At 39.1% G+C, this 26,306-nt stretch overlaps 1 protein-coding gene across 1 annotated transcript in view; it reads left to right on the forward strand.

Moving 5' to 3' along the window:
• The window catches only part of blmh (bleomycin hydrolase), a 47,368-nt gene extending 24,438 nt beyond the window's left edge, over positions 1–22,930 (forward strand). The window contains exons 7-12 of the mRNA XM_023961603.2: positions 5,819–5,974; positions 6,072–6,230; positions 6,316–6,383; positions 8,102–8,219; positions 8,434–8,500; positions 22,636–22,930. Coding sequence (XP_023817371.1) covers positions 5,819–5,974; positions 6,072–6,230; positions 6,316–6,383; positions 8,102–8,219; positions 8,434–8,500; positions 22,636–22,784 — 717 coding nt within the window. The 3' untranslated portion in view covers positions 22,785–22,930. The remainder of the gene's footprint in view (positions 1–5,818; positions 5,975–6,071; positions 6,231–6,315; positions 6,384–8,101; positions 8,220–8,433; positions 8,501–22,635) is intronic.
• The last annotated feature ends 3,376 nt before the right edge of the window (positions 22,931–26,306 follow it).

Here is a 26,306-nt window from a genome sequence, read left to right on the forward strand (position 1 = left end):
AACATATGAATTTCTTAATGAATTCATGAATTCCCCAATGGCTTCTGTGTATACCAGGGGTGGGCAATTATTTTAACTTACGGGCCAAATAGGGTTCTAAAATTGGATAGAAGGGCCGGACCACGAGCAGATGCGTGGAGTGAGAATGATTTAACCTTGAATGTAGATGAAAACATTTGGATTAAAAATTATATTCTAAAATAGAATATTATAGAGTTTTTAGTTTAAAACTTTTGTTCCAATTTTAGATCTATGTGAAATTGTGAAGCCCTTTGGTACCTTCAAGGAGTTGTAAAGTGCTGTATGAATAAAGTTTCATTCATTCATGATCCTTTTAATAAAAGAAAATTATTTATGAAATAAAACAATGACCAAATAACACTATGATTTTCAAAGACAAAACTTCAGAAAAAATATACTGATACATAAAAAAAACAAAAAAAACCCAATAAATAATCGATCCTCTCCCATCCTAATCCTAATAGACTTTGAGGACTGCAGCTCATCAGTTTGAGCAGCTGCGCTGTGTTCTGCGCGTCTGTTTGTCATCCAGTAATAATGAAAAGCTCTTTTCTATGTTTTCTGCTGCAGCTACGCAAATGTCTGCGTTACCTTTTTACCAGTACAGAGTTTCCTCGTTTATTGCAGGAGTTACGTTCTAAAAATAACCGTGAAATCCACGGAGTCTGATTAGACGTTAATGGCAGTAAAACTCCTCACTGCCTAAATACACTTTTCTCAGACATTTACACACTTTTTCTCTCTTGTTTAAATACTCAAACCTTCATAGAAATTAGGTCCAGGATCTTAGAATGAAAACAAAGATCTGATCATAGATTTTTGGTCTGAAGAGCTGCGCGTTTCTGTACAGGAGACACGGCACGGACTGGGGAGATTAATTGACAAGGTCTCCAGCCAATCAGGACACGGAACAGGGTGCGTTGTTTAAAAAAGGCAGAATAATCGCTCTAAAAGGACGAGTTAAACCGGGAAAGATGAACTGCTACATAGAAAGGAAAGACTGTCTTCTATTCTGTTTGACAGAGATTTTAGAAGGTTTTAGGTTGGAGCACAGACTGCAGAAGGGGGGAGTAAAATGTCACGTCTTGATCGTGTGGCCAGATAAAAAAACAAAAAAATACATGGGTCTCTGATATTGTTCAGTGGGCCGGACCAAACATGGAGGCGGGCCGGATCCAGCCCGCGGGCCGTAGTTTGCCCACCCCTGGTGTATACCCTCATGACTAAATGTCTGGCCATCCTGCGCTTTTGTATAATCACTTCTGTTCAACTGGTCGGCCTCACACAAGTGTCTGTGTTGAGTTTCCTCTGCATGATCACATATGTGTTAGGCAGGATCAAAGTGTCGTGTCAGTTTTACTTTAGTTTGCATAGAGCGGATGATGTCTAACTGCCTGTGTGGCAATCGGGTTTGTGCCCTGCTCTCTGTCAGACCAACCATAAACACGCTCGCCTGACAGGTCATCGTCTCTGCTTCTATTTAATGGACCCGTGCTGTGCTGTGCTTGGCTAGAATGGATAGATTTGCGTGTCAAGAAGCTATTCGTTTTGCTAGCCCCAGTCAGGCAGGTTTGTTGAGAGAAATCTTTAATTTAGGAACATTGGCCAAAAGAAACACTCTTATCCACTTTGACCAGCACCTGCTGTAAGAACGGGAGCGTTCGTGGGGTCTTGTGTGTTTCTGAGCTGACAGTCCGTACTATGGACAATGGTTTACATTTCAAAGTCTGTCTTTCTCTTTCATGTTGTGTCAAGCATGTATAAGGGCCCCTGTTCGATCATTTGCATGGACAAGTCGTCAGCACACTGAAATGAGAAAAAAGAAAATACAATCACTGGAGACTGGACATATATGCAGCGCATCACATATGAAAAATACACAGATGTTACCCCACACGCCATGACTGTAGTCTTTCCGTGCGCCTTTGCGTCATGGAATCTGGAACCTCATGTGCGCCTCTGAACTTGGCCCCCAAATGCATAGATCAAGTAGAAGACGATCTTTATTTATGACACGGCCATCAGCTCACAGAGCAGCCCTCCTGATGCCGCTCAGAACTTTTGGAGCTGTCAGCCCTTCTCATTTGCTGCTCGATGTGGGTGGGTTTTCTACATGTGTGCAGGAACAGCCCGTCTGCTCACGTTTTGTCAATTTCTGCACTGACTGTTGGGATTTAACAATGACCACATGTGTGGATTATTTACAAAACATGGACGTTTCATCAAAACCTCACTCAATTTTATCCAAATTGTTTGCATGGTGTCATTTGCTTACGCTCTCAATTCCAGCTTCTAGACAAAAGCTATGCATTGATTTCAGAGTTGTAGCGAAGGGCATGTTTTATCTCAGTGTGGCGTTCAGCTGTGTCAGAAATGCATTTGACCTCTGAATGCTCACCACAATATTTAGTTTTGTGCTCAACTTCACAACAAATGATCCCCCGTCTCTTTTATGTCAAGGTTTTGGAAAGAGTTTTTTACTATTCAGAAGTTTCAAGGCACAACATTTAAAGCAAAAAATAGTTATAGCTTTAGATATATTTGTCTTTGCCGTTGACTTCAGAGCACAAGTGCAGTCATTTCTTCATGTTTATTTAAAGTAAAACATACTTACAGTTGAAGACTACATTCTTTCTAAGAAAGACAGACTAATGTCAAAGAATATGCATTTGATGAACATAGTTCATCTTATGTGACATGCTTTGTCTTCTTAGCTGACTCAGTTGTCTCCTCATTCTGATTGACGGAGCACGGCTTATCCAGGTAATCAGCAGCAAGAAGGACAGAGAGAGTTGGAAAACAGGCAGGATGGTAGGTCTCGAGGACCAGGATTGGGCAGCCCTGATGTAGACTTGCAGATGTTATTTTTTCAGCAGACTCCTGGCTTCAGACTCCCTGAACAAAGAAATACCGTGCTGGTTAACACTCTGTAGTTTCATCTTGTTTGGTTAAAGACACTATCCTCCTTTACGTAGCATAAACAAACAAAACATCCACACTTGCATTTTTTGGGAAAAATAAACTGCATCCACTGCTTTATGATTCAGTACTTTAAGGAAATAAGATGTGGATTAAAACTGTTTCTTAATCTGCAACTTCTACTTATTCTTGACAACGCAGTGAACATCATCCTTACTAACTGCTGCAACAGTCCTTAAAGTGCACATTCAACCAAGGTTGTAATGAACCTCAATAAAGCAACGCTAAATCTGAACAAAATAAAATCTGTATTAATAAGTATGAAATGTATTAATCTCCTTTAACAGACATTGCTGTAAAAATGCTGAAAGGTTATTTGATTGTGAAAGTATCACTTTGAAATGGCTCCTGAAATCGCTTTGTCAGAAAACCAAAGAAATATGTATAAATTTTAAGAGGAGGTGGTGTTACAGTATCAATTTAAGTTCAAGCAAGTGTCATGCATTTGTGAATCCAAAGATGAAAGATTAACAATAAGTACATGTTTAAATAGTTAAAGCATTCAAATGTACTTTTTGTCTTTGTTTTATAATTCGAGTGAACTGCATAAACCTGTGAATTACTTTGTGAACTTTTATGTTTAGTTTTTGTTGTTAGCTTTTTGTTGTGTTTTAAACTTTCAACTCCTATTAATCTACGGCGGCAGGTGTTCTAATATTGATCCTACTCGGGTGTCGCCGCAACTGTTTATTTTCTCACGTGTCGATCTGTCTGCTCGGCTTTTTCGGTCCTGCCCCCTGCTTTTGCTCAGCGGGATGTGATGAGTGGTCCTACGGTTGGACCAACGAATGGCTGACTCTTACAGAGCTGTATTCATCAGGGCATCTGCAAGAAAAAAAAAGCATCAGGGCGCGTTTTGAGTAACATAAGTTGACAAACGTCTCGGCTCGCATTTTGCTCACAAGTCAACGTAAACAAAGTGGCTAAACTGAAAAGAAGTCGGCTCAGAAAACTATTGAAGGAGTGAATTTGTATATTTACTGGTCTTTTTTGTCTTTATAGATGTGCATTTGTTTGTCAGTTTATAACATGTAGCAAGATAAAAGTTAAAGGCAGTGGGAGTGTGATGTGTTTTCATTTGGCTTCACAATTACATTTTTTTCAGAGTAGGATACACTGGGCTGTTGACCTACTGGGACTCTGCTTTTTGTCAAATCCGTCTTTCTCAGTGCATTTACTAGTCTGTCATCGATCACAACCACTGCTCTGCTGTTCATATTAATCCCTCAGTCTTCGCTTAATTCTATTCGATAGGAAAAGCATGCGCTAAGTGCTGGGAGAGGAAACCAAAAGGAGAAGTGAAAAAAAAGGGAAATACCAGAGATAACTGTATCAGAGGTTGGAAGGGCCAGATAGACAGACGGTCCAGTCCAAACAACCCGGTTTAGCCCATAGGACCTCTGTCTGAACTCCTGCACGGGAGGAAGAAGCACGTGGTGAGGGAAGCAAGGATGGAAAAAAGGAAGCTGTAGGGGAGGTTATACCGAGGTCTTGGCTCGAAAAGTGTCATGGCAGGTACAGTGCTGCCAAAAATTGTACTCAAGTAAAAAAAAAGTGTTATTATAAAATAAAACTACCACTATTGGATCTATTGGTGACACTATTGGAATTCTTCTTTTATCCTGCACTCCTTTAAGCATTGATGGATACTTAAAAGCAAAAATTAAACTTTTTAACTTCATTGATGAATTAACCCAGATTACTATTTTTGAGGTTATTGTTTATTTTGTGTCCTATAAATGTTTTACCCAGCACACATAAAAGCTGGTTCACAAGTAGACAGCAAGTTTGTGTTCTTTCTGACTGTACTCAGCGCTGATTTTGTTTTTTACTTTTAAGACTACAATTTGTTACAAAAGGTTGATAAATTAAGTGTAACTGAGTTGCGTAACCTGTTATAGTGTTCCCTCTCCATATTGCAGTTCATCTTTCACGTTCTCACTGTTTCGTGGATTTTTTCCGCGTAACTTTTCAGTAGCACACTATGTTATACATCCTGAATGGCTGTTTATGTCCATCTATCTTTACTGTGCTGTCTCCTGTACAGAGACGTGGCACATGCACCTCGCCAGAGTAACATAAATCTTTGATCGCGATCAAATCCTTGTTTTTTGTTCTATAATTATTTGTATTGCTTATTTTTCTGTGAATGTTTGAACTTTGAGAGTTTAAAAAAGAGAGAAAAGTCTGAAAATGTTGAACTGTGTGTAGTGAGGAGTTTGACAGCCCTAAAACATGCAATCCTACTTTGCGGATTCCCCCTATCTTGGGTTATTTATAGAATGTACCGTGGCACAGTGGGTAGCACCCTTGCCTCACAACAAGGAGGCCCCCGGTTCAAGTTCTGGCTGGGGGACTTGAAACAGAACATCAATGGGGGACCTTTCTGTGTAGAGTTTGCATTTTCTCCCCGTGTTCTCCGAGGTCTCCGGCTTCCTCCCACCGTTAAAAAACATGCTTCATAGGTCAAGTGGCAACTCTAAATTGTCCATAGGTGTGAATGTTAGACTGAATGGGTGTGTGATATGTGGCCCTGCGACAGACTGGCGACCTGTCCAGGATGTCCCTTGCCTTTACCCACAAGTAGCTGGGATAGGGTCCGGCAGCCCCGTGACCCCGAAAGGGACAAAACGGAAGAAGATGAATGAATGAATGAATATCCTCTGCTATATACATCGGAAAACTGTACTTGATGAAAGCAAGGACAGTGTTCTGGGGCTGAAAAGTCATTGTCTACTTGAAAAAACACCGTTGTTGTACGTCAACTTTGACCGGCTTTAAGATCGACGGTAAAATGAAAATGCTTCCGTCTGCGCAGGTGTTCCGGGTGGCCAGCGTGTGTCTAGGCAGCCCTCCCGACACCATCAGCTGGGAGTATCGAGACAAGGATAAGAACTTCCATCGCATGGGACCTCTAACCCCCCAGGAATTCTACAGGGAACATGTCAAACCCCTATACAACCTTCAGGACAAAGTATGCACACAAAACACTGCTCTACCACACCTCAGTTACCTAACCTGCCACTTGTAATTCTGTTTCTGAGCCCATGTTTTGATCCCATGACCCTCAGGTCTGCCTTGTAAATGACCCTCGACCCCAAAACCCGTACGGGAAGCTGTACACTGTTGAGTTTTTGGGCAACATGGTTGGAGGTCACAACACTCTGTACAACAACCAGCCCATCCAGCTGCTTAAAAAAGCTGCAGCCGATTCTATTAAGGCTGGGGAGGTAGGTGGAAGGGTCCAAATGACTGTCAACCTAATTGAACTTTTTTTTATACTTGACTTTTGTGCTCTCGTTCTTCTCATGCCAGGCCGTGTGGTTTGGCTGTGATGTAGGGAAGCATTTCCATGGCAAACTGGGCATTAACGACATGAATGTGTGAGTAACAATAAGGGAAAACCCTTGTGTGATTTAGGGTGTATTCAGGGTGGACACATTTGGTTATCTTAAAGTGAGCCAGAGTTTGTTTCTCTCAATAATCTGGAGCAAATTTTCCAGATTTGTCCATGGACAAATCTAAAACAACGATTGTCGTGTTATCAAACAGAAGAAAGGGTCTAGCTGTTCACTTGTTAGAAAGTTTATTTTAACACAGCTAAAAACGCTTCTTACATGCGCTTCTGTGTCTCGTTACGTGGCACACACTGCCGTGATATCATCCTAAAAGCTACCTTGTAGCTCCTTAACAGAATTCTCCTAAAATAATACGTAAAACAACGATTAGACACAGCAATTCATTGAAATGTGGTCAGATTACAGCAATTTTTAACGTGATACACATTGCCTTTCATTGTTTTCTAGACAATCTACATGTCATAAACCCTTATCAGTGTAACTTCTTAGCCATTTTCTCCTCAGCACTGCAGCTGCTAACATTAAAGCTCACACGGCACGTCTCCTTGCCAGTGACCTCCTTGCACCACGCCTCCACCGTACCAAAGTAACAAGTAAAAAGCGTTGATCCAGACATTCAAAACTGGTCATCGAAATGTAAAGTTTTAATAAGTTAACTGTCCCGATAAGAATTGTAAAGTGCAGCCCGTTGTTTTGACCCGCCCTCGTAGTTCCTGGCCAATGTCGGAAGAGATCTTTAGTCATGTGGTTTTGTTTACAAGCTTTGGTCCGTGACAGAATGGGTCGCTTGATGCCAGTCTGTATTGACCAAACGCAAGGTTCAGGACTCGATCCGGAACAAATGATTTTTTTTATTCTGAATACACCCTTAGATTAAACAGAAGTTTTGGCCAGATATGCGACACTTTACAGTAGTAAAGTCCTGACAGATTTAACGTAAATAAGCTGCTTCTAAAGCAAAGCAATGTGACTTTGCGCCGATATGCAACCCTTTACATGAGTATGCAACTCTTTTGCATATCGATGTAAAGCCACTTTTTTCTGAGTCTGTTGGAATCACGTTTATTGCGGTAATGGCCAAATTTATACAGTAGTTCAAGGAGCGTGTGTTATTTTGTCAACAGCTCTGCCGAGAAAAGATTAAATTATGTAAATTGCAACTTAGAAAAAAGAAATTTAAAGAGCAAACATGGTTTGAAAATATTTCTTATATATCACTATTATGTGGCTCTTCACTTTTCTTCCTTTCTGACAGCTATAACTTAATAAAAATAGTCAACCTTCATAAGGTGTCAACCCATTTTCACAGAGGAGAACATAGCTGGCATCTGCCTTTCAGGTGTTTGCTTTTTTTTCTTCAATAAATTTCAGGTGTTTGCTGCAGCTCTGTCTGAGTTGCAGGCGCCAGGCTTAAATCTGTTCACTCAACCAGTTCAGCTTAGTGCTGCCATACGTCTGGTATCATGTCTGCTGAGCTCATCCATCAGACAGATCTGTTGCAGCTGTAATTAGGGTTAGTTTCCATCTTTAGACATTAGCTATCTGTCTTTTAGCTCATGATAAGACAAAAACAGAGTGAAAAATGCAAAGTGTTTGGGGTTACGGTCATATCTTCCTGCCCAAAAGCATTCTAGAATAATCACTCTTCATTGGAGGTTTTTCAGTCTTGACATTGATACACTGGTGACATGAGAAATAACTTTAACATCTAATTAACCTTCAGCGGTTGCTTCTGTGCGCAGGTTCAACCACGAACTTGTGTTTGGAGTTTCCGTAAAGAACCTGTCGAAGGCAGAGAGACTCATGTACGGAGACTCCCTCATGACTCACGCCATGATCCTTACTGCCGTAACAGACAAGGTATGCGTACACCAACTATGCCCTCAAGTGTTGCGAAAAGCACAAACTCACCGCAAACACACACATTCAGAGCTTCCCAGAGATTTGCTGTCTGTTTACACCACTCTAATCCACTGAAGTTTTTCATAATTCTGTCCATTTCCTTTCTCGTAAGTAAACGCAGCTGTTCGAACACTTTTTCACTCTAACCTTCCTCTTGTCCACACTCTTTCAGGAGGGGAAGGAAGGCTATGAAAAGTGGAGGGTGGAAAACTCCTGGGGGGACGACCGTGGAAACAAAGGTACAACTTTTACTTTTTTTTTACATAGATAGTGAATTGATTTTTTTCCGTCACTTGTTAGCCGATGATGAACCCAAAAATCCTCGTTTTCACCTAAATGTGTTCTTGGAACCATAAAAGGAGACATTTCGTCAGTCAAATCGTTCAGACTTCATAACCTCTTAGGATGAATTCAGTAAAGAGAAGAATTGTGGGCTTTTTCTTTGGTTGCTGTAGGGAATCTCAAACTTGGTCTATTTTTACAAAGGAACAACACAAATTCACGATTAATGCATGCATTATTCTCTCATAAAATTGTTAAACTATTACACTTTTAAGTTTTTGTTGGAAAACATTTTACAATTATGTCTGCTTTGTTTTAAATTTACCAACAGAATGTACCAAATGATAAAAAAAACAATAAAGTGACTCAAATGCTTTATGTTTTAAAATGACTTCAAATTGATTTATTTATGAAGCACAAATTAACAACTGATTGTTTGAATTAGCTACACTTACAGAAAATTAGATATCTCGTCAAATAATTGTTGTAATTTAACTAAACGTTCTGGACCAATATCGTCACCTTCATAAGATAATTGCCTAAGTCGTTTTTCTGATTTTTCAGGAAAAGCAAAAAACTGAAGTTTGTTGAATAAATGATAGTTACTGACAATTTTAATTAAAATAGCTATGACAACACATGTCTGTTGACGTACAAAAACAACAAAGTTACCCAAACATGGAACATGGGGGAATTAAATGACTTAGGCAAATTTTTGAACATGCCTTTGGGATTTAGGCAATTTTAAGCCTTCTATTAGGAAAAAAACATTACTAACAAACTAACTGAACATAATGCTCAGGAACTCTTCAGCTCTTCTTTGTAGGGTTCTTGTCTAATGCCTATTAGTATTGAAAATTGTAAAAGAAGTGATGGGTTTCATTGACTGGAGGTTCTGAAAATTTGTTCTTGATTGTCAAAGCACAACAATCTTATCCATACCAATGGCCCATTTGACATCAATACCCTTTGTGGCAGTTCTTCCATACAGAGGCTTCTGAGAAGGATAGTCTGAATGGACCTTGCCATCACTGATAAACTGAAGAGCCTGCAAGTAATGCACAGTTGGATATCAAGCTTTTTTGCCTGGTTTGACCTGATATGGTCTCTTGGGGTGAAAATATCTGCTAACCATTTTTTGTTTAATGGTACTATGAATGCTGTCACACTTCATTTGTAAGACCTGCAACAAGGTATTACTGAGTTAGTACACCATATTTCCTTGCAAGCTCAGAGTATGCATTCACCACACATGCATTGGGATTCTGATTACGGCAACCATCAATTCACACTATGATCTCCTTGAGTTCTGGATAGCCTTGATCACACCTTTAAAATGACATTATTAAAGATGAGAAAATACCTCACTACACAATGTAGCAGTAGCTTTCTTTGAACCCAAGTTGAAAAGGGTAAATTTATGGACCTGCAGTTTTCTTTTTGCAATATAGACTGCTGCCTGGGGTTTGGGACACAGTAGCACAAGTTTCATTGTCCAAACAGACTTCTCTTCATTGGCCGAATCCTTGTCCTGAGACTTCTCTTGACGCGCTTCATCTTCTTGGAGGCACATGAGTCAAATACATCCCTACTAATTTTCCCGTGTTGAAATGAAACACAAGAGTCCCACTGATCTTTTAGCAGAATAAATTCATAATAGTTCTCATGGAAAACATTGGGAAATATTGGACTCCAGCAGCCCTCACTCAAGAAGTTGTAGCCTTCTGTTGGTATTCACAGTGTAGCATTGGTAAGCGCAGCAACGATCTGACAGGAAGCAGAAACACCCCAAATCACCAGAACATCTGTTTTAAGACAAATACGGTAATTTCATATCTGCAGCAGTGACGGGATAGGAAGTAGACAAACAAGAACCACTTCTGCATGTGTTTGTTTGTTTGGATGCTTGTCTTTTTTAAGACAGGGACGGCATATATCAATGTAACATTTAAAAGTGTAAATATGCTAGATTAGATTAGATACAAGATTGCCTTTTAGGCTAATTTCCATCTTTAGTCCCTATAGACAGGTTGATGGTCCTTAGACATAAAGACAAGTTAAATCAACAAAGAAAGGATAACAGAAGGAAGACCATAGCAGATACAGAAACAACACAGATGGGGTTGTCAATAGAAAAACACAACTGTAAATTTGTTTCAAAAGCTGAAGGAGATACTAAATACTATTTAGAACAATGACATATACATTTATGGATGAAAAAAAAACAGATTTTTTTTAAATTTTCTTTTACAAACATTTCAAAATAAACTTACTGTATACACGACAATAGTATGTTCCATTTTCCCATAAGGTGCCTACACCAGCCTCAATGGGAAGTTTGAGACACACCTTTAAGACACAACTTTAAGATGCAGCTGCTCCTGTCTACAACCCTCCAAAGCCCGGACAACCCGAAAACCCACAGCATGCACACAGGTCAACCCTTAAAGGGTGCATGTAACTATGGCATGACAATGGCATAAAGCCTTTAGCAGCAAAACTGCAAGTATGGCTCAGGTTCACCGACTTCAAGAGAAAATCAGACAGGAGTCGAACCAAAGGGGAGTTTGATCAAATTAGATCAGGCTAACCCGAATCCTTGACTTTTGTAATGATGGTTTTTGGTGAAAGTAAAACAAAATAAAAAAAATTCATAAATTCTAATCTGTTGCACCTCCTCCATAACCCGTATTTGACCTAAAGTTCATTCAATCCTAAAAGCAAAAGGTTCTTTTAAAAATCACAACTTGTGATTTTTATATATATCATTTTTTTCCCCTCGAATGTGACTTATTCTTTTGTTTTTGTTACTTAAACTTCAGCTCTGTAAGTTCCCCTGTGTTGCAAGCTTTATGAAATTCTAATTGGCTGTGTCCTGTTTCATAAAGACTGAGACAAATGGCACTGTTGAACTAATGCTTTGTTTTGGTGTGTTTGTTTTGTCTTCAAACTAACTGCCTCTGGGTCCAGTTATGTAACGTTTATTGAATGAGCTAATCCTCCAGACTAAAGAAACAGAGCAAAATCGCATGCTGGATTTAAAGGATCGAGTTTTTGTTTTTTTTTGTCTGTTTGACTTCTGTCTTGTAATGTTCCTGAAGCGGTTGTTTTTTTGTTCCGACCTCGATATTGACACCAATGTGAAGAGTTTTGTTGCTTTTGCTGTAAATTATGAGAAAGACTTCTCAAACGATGATGGAAAACGAACAGGAGAAGCCATGTTTTTAGATTGGATCACATCCTTCAGATTTAACCTTTCGTTCTTGAATTTTTTAAGTTGGATTTATGTTTTGCTTGTTGTTGGAGTACTTAAAAACAAAGACATTGGATACATTAACAGTTGAAGCTAAAGGGTTGAAAGAGTTTCTGCAATTAAATAGAATTTATGATCTAAATACGTTCTGGTCTAAAGCTGTTGAAAGATTTATCCATGTTTTAAAACTATTCTCCAACACAATGAAGGCCAACCAGGAACTTTTAAGTTTTGTGATTTATTCTTCAACAGTCGATCTGTAAATTCAACTACCCAAATCGAGCTTCAACATTGAGATGTACCAAAGAGGTGGAAAATGGAAGTTCTTTGTCATTTTGTTTAGAGACATCAGCTTGCCTTACCCATGATCCTCAGAGAGCACAGCAGGTACTCCACACCACATTACCGGCTCAGCCTGCTGTTATTTTTCCCCACTGTCCTTTCATCAGCGTTCCTCATCTTTTGACCCGGCTCATCTCTGTGTCTGAACTTGAAATTCCACTGCAAATTATAGAGGAATATTTCAAGTTGGTCATGCGTCAATGGGAAACAACACACACACTGCCCAAGATTTACACAGAGGTGCACATACTCGAAATACTCACCCGAGCCCGCAAACCTTTTAGCGACTGTTGGGAAAACATGTGAAAACCCCTCAGTCAATTCAAATGAATTTCACGCGTATCTTATTCCATAAACACAGGACAGCCGTGAACCAAAGTCACCATAAATTATTAACGTTTTCTGAGGACAAAAGTTTGAGAAGTGGTCTCCACTTGGGAATCAAGTAGGAGGGGAAAAAAGGGGGTGAACGTGCGGGAGAAAAAGATGGACAAAGCCGACATGAAGTTGCAATAGAACAGTTTGGTGAGGAATGAAAAACAAGGATGCGGAGAGGTGTTTTGGGAAAAAATATTGATGAAGACATTTAAGATTAATGGCAAGAAGATGGAGTGGTGAAAGAGAAAGGGAAGTGTTTCTATAAAAAGATCTGATCCCCCAAATGTTTCTCCTGACACCAAGGAGATCTCTCATGAGAGGTTTAACTTTCTGCTTTCCCCTGACACAGCAACTGTAATGGCTCTGCTCACTCAGCAACTCGTACTTTTACACCTTTTTTGGCAAACGCCTGGAAGCACACAAAGGGTTTGCTTTTTCAAGGCAGAATGTACATTTGGCTTGTGCTGAGTCTCAAATCTCTGACATACCTAACACTTAAGACTTTCATTATTTTGACAAAGACAAACCCTAACATTATTTCCCTCCGATTAGAAGTTTGCTAAAAAAAATAGTCGTGTGTTAGTCATGGTGAAGTGTTTTAACTTTTTTTATGTTGTGATTCCTATCATTTGAAACTTTTTGTCCAACATGATATTCTTCTCATCTCTTCATTGCTATTTTATCCCTTTAACAATTTGAGAAGTTGCCGGCAACACCAAAGTAACACACACATTTTGACACATCATAAATCTTTACCCGATTGGCGATTTTGATGTGGAGATAAATGTCTTTACTAACGTCACTAAAGTAAAGTGTTACATAGCGGTGCAAAGACGCTTTTCTCCGTGTCAGAATCAGCTGATTTACGTTAGTTGCATAAGCACTTCACTGCTATAAATCTGCATATCAGTTCAAGGCTATTTTTCTATACCTTAGAATCCACTCTCAAACGTTAATTGTGCAAATGGGTGAAGAGTTAAGGTAGTCAAAACAATGTCAACACTCGAGCCAAAGCTCCGGTATCAAAGGGTTCATTTTGAAATAAAGTTTTCAGGTAGAAATTAATTTACTTTTGGTCTCGTCTCAGCCCACCTTTTTTCTTGTACATCCAGAAACACAGATGAGCCCTAACTAGAACAGTACATTTATTAGTCTTGGGACACATCTTGTGCTGTTTGGCAGCAGATCTTTTTGTTTCTTTGGGTCTGTGTGCAGTCTTTCTGATGTTTGTTCCTTACAGCACCCCATTTCAAAAATAAACAACGACTATAGCGTTTGTTTTTTATGTTCACCGACCCATTACTGAGGACGTTTTGTGCTTTCGATGTGTTTAAACAGAAGATGACTCATCCATCGAGAAGATGTTGCTTATGCAACTAACGTAAATGATCTGCTATTACCAAACATTGCATCAGGTCTATTAATGAGATTTCATCTTTTAGCATGTTAGAAAGGTATTAAATGACTTAAGTATTTCTAGTAGTGCTACATGAGATATAAGGATTCAGCTTGTTATGTCAACATGACCATGGAATGGTCATTCCGTTTTGTTTCTTACTCTACTCATCGCCTTCTGATCTTTGTAAGTCTAGTGGGTGAGAGATTGTGTGATGTCGGACAAAAACACTCAGGAATAATTTGACTCTTGCCATCTAAGATGAATTTGTTTTTAAGTATGCTTTATTAATCCAAGAAGGAAATGTCATCACATAATAATGAGAAAGAAAGTTGACACTTATTGCTTTGCACAGGAAGAGCCCTTTGCGTTCATATTTGTTCCAGAAGTCAAGGATACTCCCTTTTCTGAGTCCCTGTTATGTTTTAATTATGTCATGTGAGGCAAACAGTTTTATTTTTTTCACACAATCTAATTTAAGGGATCCAGAGCTTTACAGATCAGACCCTTTTTCTTGGTTCCTTAAGTTTCCGAGTAGGATTTTGCTGCCTCAATAGGATGTCAAAAATCCTGCAAAGATGTAGAAGGTGATCAACATCTAAAGAACATAATCTTTTAACACACTGATGTTTGCTTTTTCTATACTCATAAGCAACCTTTTTGATACCAGTCAGTCCAGTTGTGCTCCCGATGCGCCTCAGGAAGTCCTCTAGTCGTCTTTTACTTCTTTACTACTTTTTATTTACTTTTACAATCATTTTTCAGATTTGCTTCCATTGTTGGGTAAGTTTTTTTTAGGCTGTAGGTGTAAACAATGACCACAGGTTTAAATTTTTGCCACTTCAATCTTGTATATACTTAGATTTTATATTTCTCGTTTTATTTAGTCTACAGTCAGCAATACAGCATATGTTTAACGCATATTGTTATTTTGACTGGGTGCGTTTGAGTGACAGGAGATGTTTGAACTGCTTTCAAGTTATAATGCGGGACAGCTTCCACATACATCTGTTCCGAGGCAGTCGGCCTATCCCCAAAAACAAATAACCCTCAACATTTTCACACACACCATGCCACCCAACACGTGGGTTCCAGGAAGCTCATGTGAACATACACATGGATACCGCAGGGAGAACAAGACAACTTACCGTCCTAGATGTGCGTACTCTGAGAAAAAAAGGGTTCACATGGACATCCTGATATGTTGTTTTGATCTGGAGCATGGTTTTGCGGTTAGCCTGATGTCCTTGATACAGTGGGACAAAAGGTATTTGTCAGTCACTGATTCTACATGTTGGCCCACAAAAAAAAAGATTAGAAAGTCCTGTAATGCTCATCGCAGTAATACTTAAGCTGAGTGAGGCAGAATGAAAAAATAATAATCCAGGAAATCACATTATATGCCTTTTTAAGAATTTATTTGTATAATGGAGAAGAAAATTAATAATCATCTCCAACAAACAAGCAAGAATGTTTTCCCTAACAGAACTTTTAATTCTTCTTTAAGAAGCTCTTCTATCCTCCACTTTTTACCTGTTTCAATGTCACCTGTTTGAAATAGTTATCTGTATAAACAACACCTTTTCACACCCTTAAACAATCAGACTGCAACCTTTCCACCATGGCCATGACCAAAGAGCTGTCAAAGGACACCAAGGCCAAGATTGTACATCTGAACACAACTGGGATGAACAAATGTACAACAACCATTGATATATGTTACTGGATTGGCCTTTCTCTATTTGCTGCTATACACAGTGACGTGCACACGCAGGTGCCATTACTATGCATTAAGTCACATCAACAGGACCTGCTTTTCCAGTTTAGGAAAGGCAGGCATCATCTACAGAAATCAGGAAAGCTCCTTCATTTCTTAACTGATTTTCACAAAACATAGCTCGTATTAAAGCTTGGAAAATTATTGATCTTGTGGTATATTTAAATATTTACTATCTCTAAAGATTAATCTGTGAATAGTGCAAGAACTGCGCCTTCTAGTGTTACAAGTAACATTTTGCTGTCAATTAACAGTTTTTAAATATCCGTGTTTCTTTTTTTTTATTTGTGCCGGAATCTGTGCAACTGAGCTTGTAAATGCTTGTCACCCAAGCCCAAAAAGAAAAAAGATTGATGAAGTTCGAAGCCATGAATCGCTAATAAGCTTGAAAAAGTTAAGTAACAAAGCCCTTTTCCAAATAAAAACACCTCAAAGTGCTATACAAAGAAAAAACTCCCTTTACCACACATACAAATGAAATGAGGTACACTGTAATAAATCCCATTTAAATTTTTTGACTTAACAAAATCTTTCAAGTTGTAATAACTCTATAATCTAAGTTCTACTAATCAATTCAACAATTTAAGTCAGTTCAGCAAGTTAAGGTAGTTGTACACGTCAACATTATTTATTGAGTTGTCTGTACTTATATATCTAAGTTGCAGTCATTACAGTGTGATAAAGTTCTGTGAACTTTTCTTTTTTTAATTGTGAAATGCGGGAATGCCAACTTTTGGAGTTGGTATTGCCCATTAATTGAGTGGTTTGTCAAGAAGCGTCTGCAGAAGTTTTAACTCCTATTTAATGACATAAGTATTAGACTCAAATATATATGTGTATTAGTGTGTGTGTTAGTTTACAGACACGAATCAGGGGTTATTCCAGAAAGCATGTTTAAACTACCCTGACTTTAAGCCTGAACTCTGGCTGAAATTCGCCTGAACTTGCTTACTCTGGGTATGTCGGTTCCAAAAGACTGGAGATGAGTTTGCGTAATTACGCTAGACTTGTTAACCCTGGGTTAATGCACGTGCACGTCAAGTACATAAATGCATTCTCAATGGATTGCCGATTTCTGGAGTCACCATGGAAAATGGAAACGCATGGAGAAAAACAGAGAGCACTATACTTCAGTGAGACGGAGTCTGAGATTTTAATGACGGCATATGAAGATTATACGCCCATCAATAAAGTAATACGGCTGCATCATCAGCAAAAGAAAGAGTTTCTGCTTGAAAAAGAACGGACAAAGTAAACGCACAAGTTTCTATCTCATTTCTATTTTCATTGTGACGCATATATATATATATATATATATATATATATATATATATATAAATTATCCAACCTAAATGAATTAATTCAATACGTAACGAGTTAAATTTATTCAACCTAATTTCTTACGTCTATCCAACTCAATATTATTTTTATAACAAAAATTTACATATTTATCTAAAAAATAGTCACATTACTCCAATTCAATTAAATGTTTTTCCACTGCCGATCTGAACGAAGCAGAAGTTTACCTTTGATAATTTTTAGCTTCTGGTTTCTAAAAAAACTATTTTTTACATTAAAATGCTACTGCAAGAAATTTAGTTTAAAAATAAAGCATTTGTAGGTTGTTGTTTTCTGCAGATGACAAGGATTTGGTGAAGAAAAATTGTTGTAGAAGTTGTTTCTGATTTGTAAAAATTAAATAAAAGCGACATTCCAGTTTTTTTCTTCTTTCATAGAATGTTATTATAACACTGAGAACACAACCAAGTCTCAGATCAACTTTCAGAGCAAAAAGATTATTCACATTTTATTTTTACATAAATCCTGATTCATTGAGTTTTTTCTTTTTTACTGATTCATTGAGTATTTATTTTTAACAGATGAACATTCTCTGTGCTAAAGTTTCTTAACAGATGTCTTACCCACTAGATTTCTGAAGTCTGTACTGAACATTTTGTCAGCACCAATTACTCAAATAGTTAACGTGTCACTTCAATCTGGAACATTTCCCGAGGCTTTAACAACTGCAGTCATTAAACCTCTCCTGAAGAAGAGCAATCTTGATGTCACAGTATTGAACAACTACAGACCCATCTCAAACTTACCATTTTTAGGAAAAGTTCTTGGAAAAGTTGTTTACCAACAGCTCACTGACTTTCTCTTAATAAACAATCATTTGATGTTTTCCAGTCAGGTTTTAGACCCCATCATAGCACAGAAACTGCTCTTATCAAGGTAACTAACGACATCCACCTGAACACTGACACTGGCAAAGTCTCTGTCTTAATCCTGCTAGACCTGAGCGCTGCTTTTGACACTGTTGATCATAGGATCCTTTTACACAGACTCCAAGACTGGGTTGGAATTTCTGGGTCTGCCCTTAGTTGGTTTAAGTCCTATCTAGAAGACAGGAAATATTTTGTTGAAATTTGGGGTTGTGTCTCAGACTGCATGGTTTTGGGGGGGTTGACCGCGACTCCTGCTGCTTCATCACTGCAGTAATCAAAAATCCCACACCGTCATAGCCCTAGTTTATATCTTGTGGGACACAAAAAAATGCGACTTCTCCAGTACCGATAGCAGAACCGTTGAGGTCAGATCTAACGGAGACTGTGGTCTTGAAATATGTTGCCCCGGGGCTCGTTCAATACCGGGGCTCGGTACCTATCCCTAGGAAAGGGGCACGGTGCAAAACTATCACCGTAGCGGTCGCTTTGCATTTAGCTAAAGATATGGTACCCATGTATACCGAACCCAGAAGACTGGGTTTATTAATTTAATTAAAACCTTATTGTTAATCCTTAAGAAAATGGTGCAACTCTCAAGGTGAATATTTGTTTCCTTTTAGTCTAGACTACAAAGTGTGTCTTAAAACACAGCTGTGACTTTGATTCCAAGAGTTTGTTCATTTATTTATTATTCATCCCAGAAATGGGGGTTACTTTTGTCTTGATTTTTATTAAATAAAAGCAAAATTTGCTTTAAGTTGTCTGCCGTTTGTACTTATTGCTTTCCTTAAGTAGGGGAAAGCCCTAACTCAGATCTATGTGTCACTGACAGCAGGTAAACATGGGACAGTGGATTCACTCAGTTGCTGCATCCAACAGATCAGTGCTTGGATGCAAAACAACTTCCTCCAGCTAAACTCAGACAAGACTGAAGTCATCGTCCAAAGAAAAAAAGAGAAAGTGTCAGCAGTTATATTCACTCTCTGTCTCGAAAAGCCTCAAATCAAGTCAGACACCTAGGGGTAATCATGGACTCTGACCTTAACTTTAATACATATATCAAGTCAGTAACATCAGCAGCATTTTACCATCTAAAAAACATTGACAAAATCAAAAACATAGAGTCAAAGCCAGACCTCGAGATACTATTCATGCATTTGTCTCCAGCAGGTTAGATTACTGTAAAGGCGTGCTCACTGGCCTCCCGTTCTCAGGTCTCTGCACTGGCTTCCTGTAGCTGAAAGACTAGACTTTAAAGCAGCACTGCCTGTTTACAAGTCTCTCCATGGCTTTGGACCAACGTACATCTCTGACATGTTAGCGCCATATGAACCATCTCAGACTTTGAGGACTTCAGGGACCGGCCTCCTGCGGGTGCCTAGAGTCAGGACTAAGCTAGGGGAATCAGTGTTTCAGACTGATGCATCTAAAAGCTGGAACAGTCTCCCTGAGGTTGTGAGACAGGCCTCCACTGTGTTAATGTTCAGTCTAGAATCAAGACATGTTCATGTTTTTTTCTCTTTACTGTCTTTTAAAGTAAATTTTATAATAATTATGTATGTTTTTAATCTTTGCACTGTTATGTATTGTGATGTTAATGCATTTTCCTGTTTTGTGAGGCACTTTGAATTACTTTCTGTATGAATTGTGCTATACAAATAAACTTGCCTTGCCATTGCCTTGACAATAACCAAGCAACTTGGAGAGAAGAGATCAACTGTTGGAGAAATGATTAGAAAATGGAAGAAAAAAACAAGATCACTGACAATCTCCCTCCACCTGGGGCTCCATGCAAGATCTTACCTGGTGGGGATCAAATGATTTTGAGAATATTTTAGAAACAACCCAGAACTATACTGGGAAACTGGTCAATGACCTAAAGAGATCTGGACTCACTAACAAAGGTTACGATAGAAACACATTGTCATGGTGTCAAATCCTGCAGGGCTCCAATGTCCTGCTTTAACCAGCACATATCCAGAACTCTCTAATTTGGTAGAAAGTTGTGTGGTCAGATGAGACCAAAATGGAACTCTGGTATAAACGCTCTTTGTCATATTTGGAAGGGGAAGAACACTGTGTTGCATCCCAAGAACACCATACCAAACATAAAGGATGGGTGGAAGTATCATGATTTTGGAGCTGCTTTTCTGCAAATGAAACAGGGTGACTGATCTGTGTCAAGGAAAGTATTAATATATCACTGTTTGATGAGATTTTGGATAAAAACCTCCCTCCATAATGTTCAAGATAGAACTTGGCTGGATCTTCCAGGATGTCAGTGACCCCAAAAAGAATAACCGGGAAACGAAGGAGTGGCTATGTAAAAAGCATTTCAAGGTTCTGGAGTGGCCTTGTCACATGGCCTTGATCCAATAGAGAATCTGTATTGGGGCAGAAACTAACATCACAGATCTGGAAAAGATTTGCATGGAAAAATGGACCAAAATAGGAGCTATTTGACCTGCAGGAGAGGTTTGACCTCTTTCATTGCCAACCTTGGTTACATTTAAGTAATGATGGGGACTTTTGTTTTTGACCTAATACTTCTTTTCTGCACCAATAGACAAATTATTTTAAAATCAAACAAATCCTGGATTATTTTTTAACATCATTTCCCTCACAGTTAAAGTGTATTCATGGTACAAATAACAGACCTGTTAGTGTTTGTTCAGCTAGGATCACATGACCAGAGGAAATGAGGAGCTGGTGTCAGGGAGCAGGAGAGTGAAGTCCTTTTAACTCGGTTTTGGCCGTAATTTCTAGTTCTTATCCAGCTTTGTGTATGCGTGGGTTAAGTGGTACATTTTGAGCTGATTAAATGTAATTTGACATTCATAGAACACTTTCATAACTCCACAGCAGTCACGTTGTCCTTGTGTGTACACGGAGAGAACTGGACAGGCATTTAACTTCTTTGTGGTGGGAGTTCAGGGCTGATAGCAGAAGTGTTGAGTTCATGCTGCACTGATAGATATGCTGTCAGCTTTTATTGTCTGCTACTCATCTGACTGGCAAAACAATTATGTTTCTAGTTTCTATCTCTTTCTATTTCTTGTACTCTTGTAATCGGTTTAATTTCTTTCATAAAACACTCTTAAAAATAGGTTTTATGTGAGAAATAAATTGATTAATTTATTGTCCTCGACTGCTGCTGCTCTGGCAAAGAAAGTGTTGATAGACTTTCTTTGGCTAGGGAAGTTAGGTGTGAGAGAAGAGGACTTTATAAACTAAAAAGGTTACATAATGATGCCACATACATTCATGCTAACAGAACTGATGAAAGAAAACTAGGTACAAATCTTTCAATGGGCAAGCAAAAGACAATTGATGCTTTCAGCTCAATTCCTAAATGTAATCTTTGTTTTGCGGAAGCCCTATAAGACAGCACCTATAAGTTTTCCCGCTATTTTCGAGGCTGTATTCAGACTGGACACATTTAGTATTCTTAAAGTGAACCAGAGTTCATTTCCCCCGATAATCCTGAACAAATGTTCAGTCTGAATACTCTCAATCAGACTCTGGTCCGGGACCAGGAGTAGAATAAGTGAACTATCTCAACAAGGATTGCAAAGGGCAGGACTTCCAATATTCTTTCTCTTGTTGCTTTGCCCCGCCTTCATAATACCTGTTCACGTGGTTTTGTTTACGAGTTTTGATCCAGAATGAAAAAGTCAGCTTGACGGCAGTCGAATACAGACCAAAGAAAGGGGCCAGGACTCAATCTGGACCAAATGAAGTGGACTAAAAGGACTTTTCCAGTCTGAATCCACTCTTATTTGGAATTACTGCTGCCTCCAGGTGCTGTCAACTTGCAGTGGGATTGTCAGCTGTGGGTCTTGGGCCTCCTATAGTGGTGACGCTTCAGTCCCAATTGCCCATACAGGTGGTGCTGACTGCAGATAACAGATGGGGCGTGCAGGTGGCCCGCACAAAATATGGAGGTCGTAGACCGTTTGGTTATCCCATGAAGTAAAAATGTTTTACATTTTTTCATGGGCACGCTGCAAGCAACACGTTGTAAGACACAGTTATACACGACAAAAGGGTAAAACATAGGCATGTCATACAGATTATTATTTCGACACCACCCCAAATCCTACAGACTACAATAATTCACCTTACTGGTATCTTATAATAAATTTACCACACAGCACAGCAGCGGTATACTTAATTTTTATGACGTCCCTTGTAAGTGGCCATACTTGCCTCAAGGGAAATTCAAGAAACCCCTGCAATCCCCCTTAAGATGTGCCCCCTTTGCTTTACAACCCTCCACTGACCCTAACACAAAAACTGACTGCATCAATACAGGTCAAACTCCATATGGGTGCATGTAGATAAGGCTTTATTTGGGTTGAATATAATATCCGACTGATCTACATCGGCCCCTTACTAAAGTGCAACCTAAAGCTGGTGTTTTTCAAAACCATGTAGTGGCACTGCTTGGAATATCCATCTTTAATTTGAAGAACAATATTGATTTGACATGAGATCTCAGAGATTGCAAAGTTTATGCCCCGTTTGAGCAACAAAATTAAAAAGAAAATATCTTTTAATCGTTTCTTCCAGTTAGCTCTTTGGTGACTGTTGACTGCTTTTGTTTTATATAAAATAAGTCTGAATTATGTGGACTTTTTTACGACTTGCTTAATTCAAGATTGATGTTTTATTTCTTTATTCATCAAAGCTGAAAGGTTTTCCTCTTCTCTCTGCAGGTTACTTGATCATGACAGACGACTGGTTCTCTGAGTATGTTTATGAGGTGGTCGTAGACAAGAAGTTTCTTCCCCCCGATGTCCTAGAAGTGATGCAACAGGAGCCTATCATACTTCCTGCCTGGGATCCAATGGGATCATTGGCCTAAACACATACAAATCCATATTTTTGCCCAACCTGACTCCGCCCTAATCGCTGGCTGCTTTTATCCCGAATATTTCTCCAGCTCCTCCCTCTGAAACAGCCTGTTCTTTTAGGAAGATAATAAAAGATTTTGTTGTCTTTTTTACTGGACTGCTCGTGTCAATTTGTCTGCTTTATTTTTATCATTTGGTTTATTTCCAAATCATGCAAAATCATTGCAGTTTTTTCTCTTGTTGCTGAATTTAATTCTCTCCAAAAATTGCAAGAAACATATTTTCCACGTATAGTTTTCCCTCATAAGATTACGATGTATATAAGAGCAGAAGAAGTCGGAGTCCAGTGTGTGTTCACCTAAATTTGCCTTTGAAAGTCCAACAGACATTGATATGTTCAGACTTCCTGCTTTAAACCACAACTGCCAATGTAATGAGAACTTTTGACCTCCTACCAGTTAAGTTATGGCTGCTATTCAGTTGTTAAGAAAAAATATGTTCTCTTCTTTTTTATTTTTGATTTTTACAATAAGCCATAGACACAAGGCTTTGGCGTGAGGAAAAACTCCTATTTTAGTACACCTTGAAGGATTTGATGTGATATTTTACAATTTTCCTTGTTACCCTAAAGAGAAAAGAGCTTTGAGGAATGTGAAACCGCCCCACAGACGGGTAGTTTATACGAGGACTGTCAAGGGAGCAGTTTTTAAACAGCGTGGCCCATTCTGCTACCAAAAGCTACTGTAGATGGATGATGTGGTATTATTTAAACTCTAAGATTGATAACATGCCCAGAATATCTGTCCTCAAGGTTTGTATCAGAGCCGTGGAAGTGCTCTTATTCTGGGTTTATTTTAGAAAAGAGCGTAAACATTGTAGTCAACGCTGAGCTGTAACACCACACTAAGCCACTGCTTCGGCCAACTTTGTGTTTTTGAGTTGGTGCTTTAAAAAAAACAACTCAAGCTGTGTATCCACCGTTCTCAGCAACATGCTCTCAAGCAACACTTTTGATAAAAAGACAATGTAAACGTGCATAAATGCACATTTTGGGCTTTAATGTTAAAAAACTCCTGCGTTGATGCACATTTGAGCAAAAAAAAATGAGCATAACCTATGGCCATTGAACACACATTTAAAATGATACCAGGTCAAACTTTGACCAATCAGGGACTCAGATTTAGTTGTGACGTATATATACGGCATTCCATTTTATTCATTGAAGTACCAACTATATTTAAATTGACCATGGAGGAGAAATTAATAAATGCAGTTTGTGTCCCACCGGAATAATATGACACCACGGCCGAATCTGACTTCCTTCTCCCTACCCCTCCAATTGTAGAGACATTTGGATGGGCAGGGTTGTCAAAAATAGTTTTTTTTAAAGGCTAACCTTCAAGGGAGGCTGAGCCCTCTGCCACAAGGGTGTTCTGTGTCACGCTGTGCCACGGCGGAGAAGCACTTTTCTTCATTTATTTGTGTTCTGATGCACAGAAGTTTACATTTAAGTGTAAGACCTTTTTAAAGTTATAAAACCGATGTTATGTATTTCCGAGTGCTAGAAGCTCCGTGCTAACGTAGCTGACCGGCGACTATTCATGACGTCTTTGAGTGGGAGAAACGTCCAAATTCGATAACACGATTTTTCCATAACTCTCCGTCTGAAGGCTAAATGTAGGGGAAGAATTCAGATTCGGCCGAAGTCTTTCATACATCAAAATAGAGTTCCACTTGAGGATACCAAACGTGCCCATCACCTCCTCATCACCTCTGTTTCCTGCACCGACATGTCCACTGAAATCTGAACCAATGACAACTCTCACTTCTAGGGATGCTCATCATCACTTCATCAAGGTCCAACCAGAGTTTCTCCTTCTCCTCCAGCTCACATCCTACCTGTGAGGCATACCCACTAACAACATTTAACATCTCACCTTCCATTTCTATCTTCAGACTCATCGCTCCATCTGACACTCTTTTTACCTCCACAACACTTCTAACTCCACAACTCTTCTTTTAAGAAAACTCCTACTCCATTTCTCTTCCCATCTCCACCATGACGGAACTACTTGAACCCTGCTCCTAGGTACCCTGTCGCTGAACACCACCGATGGCAGTTGTTGTTAACCCGGGCCTCGACCAATCCGGAATGAGTATTATAGGTCTGTTTCGCATATTTGGTGGGGCAAAGATTTGACGGATGCCCTTCCTGGCTTGGGACTGGCATAATGAGACACTGGCTTGGGTCCCCTCATGGTACATTATAGAGTAGATTGGAAATATGAAGCTACAGTCAGGACCATAAATATTTGTACAGAGACACATTCTTTCTAATTTAGTTTCTGTACATTACCACAAAAAACTAAAGCATTTTTTAAACACAATCCCTTCATTTAATGGGCCCGTAAGTAATTGGACAATTGACTTCCATGCTATTGCATGGGCAGGTGTGGGCAATTCTCTTGTTATGTCATTATGAGTGAAGCAGATAAAAGGCCTGGAGTTGATTAGAGGACTCGTGCTGCATTTTGAAGATTTTGCTGTGAACAGACAACATGTGGTCAAAGGAGCTCTCCATGTAGGTGAAAGGAGCCATCATTAAGCTGAGAAAACAGAAAAAAAACATGCCAGAAATTGCTACAGTATTAGGAGTGGCAAAATCAACAGTGTAGTACATCCTGAGAAAGAAAGAAAGCACTGGTGAACTCAGCAACGCTAAAAGACCTGGATATCCACGGAAGACAACAGAGGTGGATGATGGCAGAATCATTTCCATGGTGAAGAGGAACCCGTTCACAACAGCCAACCAAGTAAACAACACTCTGCAGGAGGTGGGCGTATCAATATCCAAGTCTACCGTAAAAAGAAGACTGCATGAAAGTAGATACAGAGGGTACACTGCAAGATGCAAGACACTCATAAGCCTCAAGAATAGGAAGGCTAGATTGGACTTTGCTAAACTAACCATATAACTTTTTCACCAATCCCCCAAAAATTGACTATGATTAAAAAAAAAGCTAATTATTTTATGTCAGTATGAAAAAAGTGAAACTTCTGTTTGGTAAAGAATCACTACACACAGATTGATATACAGTACTTCAGGACTTAAGTTTTGTGTCATTTTGAATATTATGGCTCACATGTTATCAAAAGCTCAAGTCAAAATGTTGGAACCTCGTGTTGTCACAAACTAATCACCTAATTTACTTCAACACCCACAGAGATTTCCTAAGCCTTTAAATGTCCTCTCAGTCTGGGTCAGTAAGCTACACTTTCATGGGGATTGTGTCGACTTGACAGATGTCCAGGAGACAGTCAGAAACAGCCTTCAAGGAGGTCAAGCCTCAGGCCTTTGATACAAACTGGTTGTTGACAGAGTGCTGTGTTCAAGCATTTTCATGAAAAATTGAGTGGAGATACAAAGTGTGTTAGGAAAAGGAGCGCATCAACACATGTAACTGCTACATTGAGAAGATTATAAAACCAAATTTGTTCTAGAACTTCAGGGAGCATCAAAGGAAGTGGACTGA

Source organism: Oryzias latipes, chromosome 13 (genome assembly GCF_053564925.1).
Source record: "Oryzias latipes strain Hd-rR chromosome 13, Olatipes_Hd-rR_3.1".
Lineage (NCBI taxonomy): Eukaryota > Metazoa > Chordata > Actinopteri > Beloniformes > Adrianichthyidae > Oryzias > Oryzias latipes.